The sequence below is a fragment of the Pagrus pagrus genome (genome assembly GCF_965226575.1).
Source record: "Pagrus pagrus genome assembly, chromosome: 24".
NCBI classification, from domain to species: Eukaryota; Metazoa; Chordata; class Actinopteri; order Spariformes; family Sparidae; genus Pagrus; species Pagrus pagrus.
In genome coordinates, this window is record NC_140206.1 from 11,709,467 (window position 1) to 11,721,521 (window position 12,055).

General features: G+C 40.4%; 2 protein-coding genes across 2 annotated transcripts; one reads left to right on the top strand and one right to left on the bottom strand.

The window, feature by feature from the left end:
• Nucleotides 1–283: 283 nt before the first annotated feature.
• LOC311252968 (uncharacterized protein) lies at nt 284–2,506 on the bottom strand (the record flags this gene model as incomplete). The annotated part of the gene is made up of 2 exons (XM_084346631.1): nt 1,890–2,506; nt 284–292 (listed from the first exon to the last, which is right to left on the bottom strand). The coding sequence occupies exons 1-2, from the start codon at nt 2,445–2,447 to the stop codon at nt 284–286; spliced, it is 567 nt and encodes a 188-aa protein (XP_084202757.1). The 5' UTR covers nt 2,448–2,506.
• Nucleotides 2,507–4,562: 2,056 nt separating this feature from the next.
• On the top strand, nt 4,563–11,995 carry enpp4 (ectonucleotide pyrophosphatase/phosphodiesterase 4). The gene is made up of 8 exons (XM_084347270.1): nt 4,563–4,689; nt 6,312–6,549; nt 6,628–6,918; nt 7,090–7,194; nt 7,700–7,898; nt 8,036–8,209; nt 8,385–8,654; nt 9,138–11,995. Exons 2-8 carry the CDS (start codon nt 6,313–6,315, stop codon nt 9,236–9,238), a joined length of 1,377 nt encoding a protein of 458 aa, XP_084203396.1. The 5' UTR covers nt 4,563–4,689; nt 6,312; the 3' UTR covers nt 9,239–11,995.
• The last annotated feature ends 60 nt before the right edge of the window (nt 11,996–12,055 follow it).

A 12,055-nucleotide genomic window follows, 5' to 3' on the forward strand; every position in this document is an offset into this window, starting at 1 on the left:
AGAGTCATCGTCTCCATGTCAGACTCATCAGCACCCGTAGGTCCCATGGTGTGGAGTAATGTAGTGAAGTTTGGAATTGATCCCAAATACACTGGTGCTGTACATGCTAAAGCACGAAATGTGGATTCATCCGCAGCTGAAAGTAGTCCCGAACAAATGTGCTATTTCTTACTGTTTGTTCAACATTTGCTAAAAAACTAGTGCCCAGATGTTTTAGGTAATCACTGAGCATTTTCTCAAAATGAAGCCAGATCTCTTTAAAATCCATTTTAAAAGATTTAGATCATGTAACCTGATAGACATTTAAGCTCAAACACAGGCTGCTTAATACATGTACCTGATGTAATACATCACCAAGACTCTAGGACTTTATCCTAGAGTACTCACAAATTGCAGCTTCATATCTCTGCTTTATCCCTTGTACGATGCGGCTTGGTATAAGAGATGTATAATATTTTACTGTCAAGTTAATGTTCCATTACCACAATCTATAAAGCAATGTTTAGGTAGGGTTTATGAGGTGTGATTAATGTCTTTATTAATGGTTATTAATTATTAATCGTGCTTCATAGATCAGTTACAAGCTATAGACAAGAATAACCTTTCGATAGCCAGGTCATGGGAAACATCTTTTAGCATAGCTGTGTCTTTTTAGCTAGCTCTCTAAGACAGATCCTTAAAAAAAATTAAAAATACATCTACAGAGCTTGGAGAAAGGTGCAGAATAAAAGTATCTATTTTCATGTGCATTGTATTTATATTTATATATTTGTATTTATCATGTATTTAGGCCAAGATGCCAAAAGAGGAATTCAACAAATTTAAAAGCTAGCTAAAAAGCTAAAGCAAGTGTCACAAGTTGTCTTTATAAAGCTTCTACATGATCTATAAAGTATTAGATACAATGATTTGTTAACCATTAACATAGTCATTACTTATAGCTTCTTAACTTAAATAAAGGGTGCCTTACTATAATGGTACTTAAATTTTAGCTAGCTAACGCTTGAATCATAGCCCACTGCTAATGTTGTAACTGAGGTGAAGTGACATTTGACGATGTTAAATTTGCTAGATTTGTCTTTATATTCAATAAGTATGCTACTGAGTAATTCAAGCAAGGCTCCAATGCTAACGCAATGCTAACACTTCAAGGGAACATTTGAAAAAGACAGCATTAAAATAGTTTGGAGCCCGCTTAGCTTGGTGCTCTCACTCTCATTGTACCGCCATGACCTCAGGGTTATATTGTTATAGGTGTAGTTTCAAAGTGTCATATTTATGATGTTCCAGTGCAAGTGGACTGTTGTGAGGATCATGCCAGATTATGTAATAAGTACAGTTAGTGAGTATGTTTGGGTGTGTTTGCTTATAGATAGATAGATAGATAGATAGATAGATCACATGGCCGTGCGACGGGAACCATCCCCAACTATCCCAGCACTGAGTCAGAACATTCTTGTCAGTTCAACTTATATTTAGAAACACAGTAACACACACACACACACACACACACACACACACACACACACTCACTGACTCTGACGCTCACATGCATACAGGAATGACTAAACATGACGACCTATAAATAGAAATGTATGTGTGAACAGCCCCAGTCAGGTGTGTACAGGGCCCGAACAACGGGGCATGAAGTCCAACTCTGGATGTGCCACAATCACATTCCTCACACACACACTGACCTTGCACACTTGCTACTGATATGAACGTGATTACGGCTGAGATTTATGAGGCCGGTTCAAAGACAGTTTATAGGTTTGGGGCATGCAGGCTACATGACTTTGTGTGTGTGGGTGTGTGCAATATGTGCACAGCCAGAGTTTAAACTGAAGTAAATCAGAGAATGTAATGAATCCGACCCTCTTCTTCCTTACCTTCACATAAAGTGTGACTTTCAGTTCCCCCTCTCCAGACTCTGCCTTCTCCTCAGCTTCCTCCTTCTCAGAGGCCGATGAAGATGATGAAGACGAAGAGGAGGACCTGCGTGATGACCTTTCCCCGTCCACATCGGCCTCAGGAGACCCCAGCTCCCAATTCAGCACTGTGCTGCTCTGCTGCAACTCCTCCAACTTCTCCACCACCTCCTCCACCTCTACTTTCTCCTCTTCTGATGATGACTCTTCCTTTTCCTCTTTCACCTCCTCCCTCGTCCAGTCCTCCACCTCAGCTTTCTCTTCATCTTCTGCATGTGAGGAATGAGACGATGAGGATGAGGAAGAGGAAGAGGAGGAACTGTCTCGCCTCTCCTCAGTGGGGATGCGAGGTGGGGGCAGAGCAGGTGGACTGGGGGCCCGTCCAGCGTTCATGTACCCTCCCGTCAGGGCGGACGGCTCTTCGTACGGTGTCTCGTAGGTCAAGTCATAAACACCTGACGACTCGTTCTGGTAGGTGGCCTCTGGGTTCTCGTACACGTTCTCCTCACAGGGGTCCATTCTGGCTGAAGAGGTCAAACGATGGGTCGTCCTGAGATGGTGGAGCGTGTCAAGGTGTGGAGCAGAGTGACCGTGATGCCAGTGGTGCCTACCTTATCAAAAAGCAGCCCAGGCAGGACTTTGGACAGGGGAGGCAGATAGGCGATGCCAAGGTAAGACAGGCTGATCCTTAAAGGAGAATACAAGTTGAATAGATACGGCATGTTACTGCTATTGTTGGGTAGAGTCATAGTAGCTGCAAAGAGTTAATTATTAGTAGCTGTGAATGCAAAGTCCATCTTTTATTGTGGCGTCTTCAATATTTTTAAAGGTGCAATATGTAAGAATTGACAACCTGTCGGACTCAAAACAAACACGGGTCAGCTTATTGCTCAATTAAGCACTAACTTCTCACGTTAGCGATTTAGCTCAGCATGTTTACACCACTAGCACAGGAACTTGGAGCTAGTTAGTTAGCATGCTAACTTCAGGATGTATATCTTTGCAACACGATACATAGATGTCATCATCATCATTAGAAGTGTTATTCGCTTTCTATTGGTAATTTTAGTTAAAGGGCCACTATGTAGTTTTGGAGAAGAAATTCAAACTCAGAATTTTAATATTAACAATATTAATGAGGTAATAATACTAACTCAGAAATATTTATTTTGTCCATAACTGATTAAACAAGCTGTTCTCAGAGGAAAATAAGGTCACCAGAACACTGTTTGAAGCTAGAAAAGGTGGCAGGGTCCGCCACATATAAACAAAGTAAAACAGTATAAATTGTGTTGTCCTTTAAGGTCAGTTTGTTTATTCAGTTTATCCAGTCGTGAAAACAAAGAGAGTTTGTTTGTTTAGTTAACAGTCAATGAAGATGTTTCTCTTCTGATTAAAGTTTCTTTGCTAAAACTACATAGTGCACCTTTAACTTTTGAATGTTTTCAACTAAAATTCAACATGTGAGGTAATACTGTACACAAGCAAGGAGATCTGAACATTCTTTGGTACTTTCAAAGTAGGTTCAACATCTGCAATTTTAGACAATGACCAGTTAGGTTTTTTGTAAATCTTAATCCCACATTTCCCCAAAATGCAACAGTGCCTTTCATTAAACGCTCTCTGTCTGGTAAATACCCACATCTTTCAAACTCACTGTATCAATAAGTTCAAAACTTACCATACTGCTTTAAAATTAAATAACAGACTTGTTGACAAAAATGTTAAATAGATTTTTGCTGGATTATCTCATGTTTTTCTGCATTTTGAATGATAATATGACAAAGTGTTTCATCAATATGAGACCATTCTGTGACGATTTCTGGCACCAAAAATGTGAAACCCTGGACATAAGCTGGCTGGACATTCATTGTAAACTGAAATGGTAGAATTGTAATAGCTGATCTATTAACCCGAGGGGTAGGATTAATCCGATGATTTGACCAGGATGGTCATACTTGAACTTTGTATTCCTGCATATAAGATTCAGAGATAAAAGTTCCTACTTGTCATAGGATAGCATTGAGATGGGAACAATGTGCGTGCCTGGTAAATACCAAGACAATGCTGTAATGTAATGCTGAGAGGTATTGTGTTGGAGTTGATCATGCACTTCTATTAAGCTAATTTACCACAACACTCACATCATCTCATAGAGGTGTTGTGAGGTGATTTAACTAAAAGCTACAGACAGAACTGGGCTACTCTGATCATAATTCATCTTCTACAACATTTAAAGATTTCATATTTTTAAACAAAACTACAACAGTTATTTTGGATACAACTCTGACAGGTCCACTGTTGGTGAACGCTGATTGGCTGCTTTAATTGCCAATTAAGTTAATGCGCATGTCGACTGTTACGTCAAGTCGGCGACAACAAGAGCAGAGGCGTGCCGCTGCTACGTCAAAATAAAAGCGTGGTGTTCTTAAACTTATATATGAAACAATTTATATATCTTGTTAGATTATTATATTCATACATTAAACCAACTGTAGTGCTATCTCTATTGAAAACATAACTATATACGACAAAAATAGCATATTTCTTTGTATTTCCGTACGTTAAGCGTCAAGGAGGGATTTATTTTGAAATGCCCGGACGGAAGTTGTTGAAAATAGTCTTCGCTAGCTCCACAACATGTCGGTTATTTGCGTACGTTGAGGAAGTGCATTGACATGTTGCCACGAAAATAGGCTGAAGGGGAAAAGTTATCCGAGAGTACTGTCTGGAGGACACCTGCCTGTCGCACCTCGACCAGGTAAGGTTATCCAACAACCCGTCTTCATAATGTGACCGTTGTAACATTAGCAAGCTAGCTAAGCAGACAGCTAACCGGCTCCTTTTGCTGGGAGTGAAAATGAAATTATTTGTCTTGCTCGTTACATATCTGCCGTTCTGCGTTACTTTTCATTCCGTATTTTTCTTCCGTTTTCATTAATGTAATTAATCGTATTTATGACATGTCTTTGGTTGTTATCATTTCGTCGTGAACGGTGACTTCCTGGTTGTGGTTTTGAATTTGATACGTGTTGCTGAAGCATGTTGACAGTCCTGTTGGATCCGTCATGGACCTGTCCTGTGTGTTAATTTACGAGTTACAAAAAAGACAGAGAGACAAATGTAGAAAAACACACACATTTGATTATACTTGTATGTATGTAACTATTGTATAATGTAACGAGGTTCTTCTCAGGCAGGAGTGGCGGACTAAAGTAATCAAATATAGAGATTGACAGGGATAGATTAGATATATCTATCTAATCTCATCTAATTTTAGATTCAGTGCATCTCTGTCTTGCTAGTGTTTCTGCAGTCAATCTAATTTATTTAGATTTGCTTCAATTTCATGTGTCTTAGAGATCACTGAGCTGAACTGAATTACTTAACAGTAAATGAGTTATACTTCACTGGAAGTGTGTTGAATAAGAGGAGAGCGTGGAGGAAATGACATAATAGGCCAGTCAGACTGTGGCTGTGTGTGTGTGTAAGGTAAGAGGTTTGATATCCTGCAGTCATGTCTGATCTGACATTTAAGTTATTTGTCCTTGTTAGTAAAATACACATTTTGCTGTGTAAAACCAAGCTTGGAATAGGCTGTCGTCCTGGAAGACTAAATAAAAAAGTGGCCCAAGTTGACCCAGCTCTGATAATAAAGTTTTTACAAGACTTCCTCGCAACTTATACGAGCCGTAAACATAGCCTAGAAGTAAAAAGTTTCTGTTTATAGTCCTCTATTAATTTTTTTTTAGTGTGTGGTAGTCTCAGGGTCCGCCAAATATCAACAAAGTAAAACGGCATGAAAATGGAAACTCAAAAAACACACAACATAGTTAAAAATGTTGAAAATTAGAACCCTTCACATCCACACGATCCGGTCGGCACACGCTAAAAAAAAGTGACAGAAACCTCAGAAACACAGTAAGCATCTGCCACAACCAGTTCCTTCCCTACTCAGACAAACTGCCTTATCAGATGACTCACAGGAAGCACATATGCAGCCATTAATCACACATGATTGGTTGTAATTTTGTCTTCTTGTAGTAGAGCATGAATAAACCACCTAGTTTGACTTCCCTAGAAAACAAAAGTGAGCAATTCAGTGACGCATTAAGGGAGTCACTTTCTCTCAGTGTGCATCTGAAAATGAGAATGATGATTGGTTGGTGATGTTGCTTTCCGGCCAGGCATTTGTTCTCAGTTCTCCTTTTGTTTTTTTGTAGCTCTACCCTCAAGCCTGGATGATACTTTGGTCTCATGAGAGTTTAGAAATGTGAATGTGAAACCACAGCTTGACATTTAGGATAAGTGCCTCACTGAGCTGCTAACATGGCTGGATACTCTTTGTCTTCTCGATAACTGTTTTTCTTCACACCTTTTCAGGATGTTACTAAAAATTCTGCTGGGCTTCCTGTGTGGCATCAGAGCTTTTGCCACAGGAGACAACAAACCTCAGCAACGTCCCCCTCCACTGCTGCTCGTGTCATTCGACGGTTTCCGGGCGGACTACCTAAAGACGTACCCCATGCCCAACCTGAAGCGCCTGTACAGCCAGGGGGTCCTGGTGGAGGAGCTCACCAACGTCTTCATCACCAAGACGTTTCCCAACCACTACACCCTGGTAAACATGCTGCTCCTGCTAATTGAATTATGACGATCAAAACAAAACCAACAATGACTGCCATCGTTTCCTTCCCAGGTGACAGGGCTATACGCTGAGTCTCACGGCATCCTGGCCAGTAGCATGTACGACCCCGCCAGCAAAAAGACCTTCAACATCAGCAGCAACGACCCGATGTGGTGGAGCCAGGCGGAGCCCCTCTGGCTCACGGCGCTGGACTCTGGCTACAAAACGGCGGCCATGATGTGGCCCGGCTCCGCCGTGGCCATCAGAAACCGCACAGCGACACACTTCATGAACTACAGGCCTGCTGTGACATTCAAGCAGCGATTGGGGAATGTGACAAAGTGGATGCAGGCTGACGGAAAGGTAGAAAAGTTACTTTAGTGAGCAAACGTTCACACGTAATGTATAGCTCTGCAGTTACATTATTTTAAAACTGTGTTCATGCCACTTCAGAGGAAAAGGGATTGATATTTGGAAGGTCTGGAGAGGATAGAGGTTGTCTGACACTCTGTATCATGAACCCCATTCCACCAGGAGCAAGGAGCCATATTTGCAGCTCTCTACTGGGAGGAGCCGGACCAGTCGGGTCACAAATACGGCCCTGACAACACAGCTGAAATGAGCAAAGTGCTGAAAGAGGTCAGTGTTTCCCACAGGTTAGGAATGTATATGTGGTGGTAATGGGTGTGATGACTTTTTAATCAACGCATATTCGTAAGTATTTGTCAACGTCCACAAGAATATCCTCTTCTCTAATTAGCCCTGATAGACACGTTTTTCAAGATTAGATGTAGTTTCATGATGGCAAGTAATTACCACCATTGTTGCCCTATGTCTTAGTTTAAATTAGCGAATAAATAACCTGTCAGAATGCTTAATCGTGTCACTGTGGAGGATTTTGACCTGCAGGTATTTTATTGAATTAGAAAAGCTGGAAGCTGGCAGCAGGGTCTTTATTATCTACTATCAATGATAATAAAATACAATAAATATGGAAATTCATTGTCAATATGTCATAAACCTGGCATGTTGCTATCACTCAGCACACTTGAGGGTTAATCGAATTTGTACAGAACACCTCTGACTACGAAATTGGCTCGATGGCAACACTTGTTGATGGCTGTGGCTCTCTGTATGCAATCAGGTGGACGACAACATTGGCCTGATGATTTCAGAGCTGAAGCGGGTCGGCCTCTGGGGTCACATCAACATCATAATAACCAGTGACCACGGCATGGCTCAGTGCTCTTCTGAGCGCCTCATACTGCTGGACAAGTGCCTCCCTCCCGACACCTACACGTTGATAGAGCACACACCTGTCGCCACCCTCATCCCACGTTCAGGTAATCAGTTTCACATCATCATTTAATCACTTATGGAAAAAATAAACTTTTCTGAATTTTGTATTATTACCTCATTAATATTGTAAACAGATGTTATAGTCCGTTGCTCACGCTATTTCTGGGCGTGTGTTTTGCAGACCCAAAGGCCGTCTTCAAAAATCTGAGTAGTTGCCATCCTAATATGACCGCATACATGAAAGAGGACATCCCTGATAGGCTGCATTACATGAACAACGAGCGCATCCCACCAATCATACTGATTGCCGATGAGGGCTGGAGTATCATGCAGCGAGGGAACAAGGTGGAAAGATGTACGTCTCTTAATTGTTCCCTCAATACTGTGATGGCAAAGTCATCTGTGCTGTTTTGCTCTGAAATTTGCTCTGAATATTGAATATCTCTATTTATAAGTAAGCATCCACCGCAAGGATCTTAACCCACAATGCTCTTAACCCACAATGCTCTTACTATCCTTCCCTCCCTCAGTGGGCAATCATGGCTACGACAACACCCTGCACAGCATGCACCCCTTCCTGGCAGCGACCGGGCCCAGCTTCCGTCAGAATTTTAAAATGCAGTCTTTACAGAGTGTGGACATTTACCCGCTCATGTGCCACCTGCTGTCGGTGCCCCCGCGGCCCAACAACGGCACCCTGGCCCAGGCTCAGTCACTGCTGGCTGCCGAGACCGCCTCTAAAGTTCCTGTGATGGTTGGCTTGGTGGTGGGCGTCCTGCTGGTACTCAGTACAATCACCAGTAAGTCTCGCAGTGTTTGCAACAGTATATTTGTAAGTAGCATGGCGTAGCGTAACAATTAATCGATTATCAAAAGTAGAAACTAATATTCTTTTGATCAACTTATCTACCAATGGTTGCAGCTCTAATGTAAATCCTGGGGACCCAGGATAGACTACCACTTGAATTATTTGGACTGAGTGTTAAAAAATAGTGCTTGTATCAGAAATTGGTGAAGATATTTTGATAAATAGAATCGGGGAAGATTCAACCTCAGGTGAAATGTCAGTGTAAACTTACACTGTAGTGTTTACACAGGAAACCGGCGGTTTTCTACCTGCGCAGCAAGCTGTGGTTACCTGTTGTTGACAGAAGTCTCAGTTTCAGTGGAAACACTGACAAAACTGAAACTTGCCGTTAAACCTGGAAACTCCTAACCTGGAGATAAGCTGATAAGCACTTTCAACTGATCAACAAACTAACTTTTCTCTCATTTTTCTTCAGTTCTGTTCTGGTTGGTTAAAAAACGCCATTCATTGGGGCCCCGGCCCTTCCAGAGGCTGCAGATTGACGACGACGACGACGACAACCCCCTGCTGGAGTAAACCAATCAGAGCCTGTCCCCACACATTAACCTGTGTCACCTGTTCGTGCTGCAGTAGGTACATGACACGTCGCAGTTAACCCTGCTCTCCTACCTTTCCCTCTGGCATTTGTGTGCGTACGTACATGTATGTGCAAATAAACAAAACCTGTTAAAAAGCCTGCAGACAGACTGAAGCCTGCTGTGGAGTTGTACACTGGTGTAGAAACAACTGTAGGAGGAAGTGAATACTGTCGTTGTTACTGATTCTCTATGATGTTACTGTTATGATAGACTTGAAAATGCAACAAGGAGCCACTTGTTATGGAATGTAACTTATTTTGAGGAAATATTCAAGACTTTCTGGAAGGAGGTTGATAACATTGAGATTAATAATTTTTCTTGTGGGAGTTTAAATGAAGACTTCTAAGATACCGAGTCAAGAGAGATATATATTTTTCTGTGGGAACTGTCTTTTATAGAAAACTTTATTTTGTATCTGTGTTTTCCTTTATTTTGTACTTGTAGTGTTACTTTTTGTCAGCAGAGGGAGCCATTGGCTCATTTAAGATTCATATTCTGTCACACTGAGTTCCTATTTTTCATGAAGAGGAAAACTTGAACGATTATTTCTTATTACTTTCCTTTGTTACTGTTTTGGTTGGTTTGTTACATTGATATCTGAGTCTATGTCGCCTCTTACGTTTTCTTTTCATCCAGATTTACATTTCTGAAAGACTGAAATCTGCATTGAAACATTTTACCACTAACTTTTAGTGTAATGGGTAATGATAGTAAGTAAGTGTTGGTGTGTCAGGTATTCATTCTGTATTTATATAATGTATATGAATTATACCAAAGACTGTTTTTAAGAAGCACAACAGATGCTCCAAAGAGATATTCACCCTCTGAATGACAAGAACACACTGGATTAGATGGATTTTTAAAAATAATGAATTAAAGGGGCACTGTGTAGTTTTGGAGAATAAATTCAAACTCAGAATTTTAATATTTACAATATTATTGAGGTAATAGTACAAACTCAATAATATTTATTGTTTCCATAACTGAATAAACAAGCTGTTCTCAGAGGAAAATAAGGTCCCAGAACACTGTTTGAAGCTAGAAAGGTGGCAGGGTCCGCCACATATAAACAAAGTAAAAGAGTATGAAAGTGTGTTGTCCTTTAATGTCAGTTTGTTTATTCAGTAATGAAAACAAAGAGAGATTGTTTTAGTTAGTTTAGACTTAAAGAAATCAGTCAATGAAGATCTTTTTCTTCTTTCCCAAAACTACGTAGTGCTCCTTTAAAGCTCGACAAAATCATTTTTATATACATAATTATCTGATGGTGCCTGTTTTCTTACAATCAACAAATCCTATGAAAAGACCAAAGCCAACAATCAGTGCATCCTCTGAACTATGAAGTATTGTGTGTTTTTTAACTGTGATAAATCATCTGTGCTAAAGAGCTCCATTGTTTTACAGCTATTTAAAAAACATAATTGAGTCACACTGTTGATTATAATGAACGTGGGCAATGTAGTTTATTTCCATTCCATCCACCTAACAATGAACGTCCTGCTGCTGTAAATACTCAGTAGCAGGAAATGAGTATTCATCCGCAGCTGTAAGTAGCCCCCTACAAATGCACTATTTTTTACTATTTGAGTCACGTTTGCTTAAAAAACTACAGTGCCCAGCTGTTTCAGGAAGTTATTTAGTGTTTTTCAAAGATGAAGTAATATATTTCTGACCTGTTTTTGTAAGATTTACGTCTACAGTAGTATTCACAGACCCACTAACACGTTGTTGATTTTGGTCTTTTTGGGGGATTTTGTGGGTACCATCTGAGAAGTCATCCTTGGAAACTTGGACGTCCCATTTGTCTATAACTTGAACCAATCAGATCGACATTAGGAGAGTGCTAGCAGCCACAAAGCCAGTTTGGAGGAGAGCTAAAACAGCTTTTCCGCCAAAATGTAACCTCTTCAGGTATCTATTGTCACACTTAAAATCACTCCTGTATCTGCCAGTAGTTCCTTATTGGACACCGATAGGTCCGAACCACTGTGGTTAAGCCACGGCATATAACATTAAGCCTGGCAAGATGGATTCACGCGTGATCTTGCAGATCCAACTGCCTGGCAAGGTAAGGGATTTCTTGATAACCAAAATAAAATATTGTCAGCCTCTAGTGATATGTATATATTGCTCATGCATCTATTTATGAGTGTGTTAATTATGCTTCCTGCTGCTTTAACTGCTGAAGAAGAAAAACACACATCTAGACGTTCGGCATGTTCTGTTCTTTCTTCTCCATATAGCTTTATATTATCACCATTCGCAGATGAGACGATGTTCTACATGACTGACTGACTGACTGGCTAACTTTAGTAGTATTGTCTTTTTAGGTACTTTTGGAAGAAACTTTATTTTTCCCCGTAATAAGGAGGATAAACATTTTACAAGAGATTAGTGTTTTTATCTTTATCTGCATCCTCTTCTGTGCATTATACTGTAAAACATTATAATTTTGTGCCATAAAGCAATCCCAGTGTAGTAGTTCAGACAAGTGGTATGTTGTGAAATCTCAAGACGATGGTCTCATCTTATTTATGTGTTTAAGCTGCATCTTTGCACTCTATTTGTGTTCGTCCCTTTATGTTCCTGTTGTACAGTAGGTTTCTAGTTTTGATAAGTGTAGAACAATCCTTATGGTACTATGCAAACCTTGCCTGGCCTGTTAAAACTACATAAAGTTGATCTGAAAATCTGATGTCTCGTGTTGTGATTCACATCATGCGTCCCTAAATGTTTAAGGAGAAGCGACACACAT

Excerpts from the sequence above, each read along its gene's own strand:
- enpp4 (XM_084347270.1), top strand. The coding sequence starts at position 6,313 with ATGTTACTAAAAATTCTGCTGGGCTTCCTGTGTGGCATCAGAGCTTTT. Across the intron at positions 7,195-7,699 it reads TGAGCAAAGTGCTGAAAGAG|GTGGACGACAACATTGGCCT; the intron begins GTCAGTGTTTCC and ends GTATGCAATCAG. Across the intron at positions 8,655-9,137 it reads GGTACTCAGTACAATCACCA|TTCTGTTCTGGTTGGTTAAA; the intron begins GTAAGTCTCGCA and ends ATTTTTCTTCAG.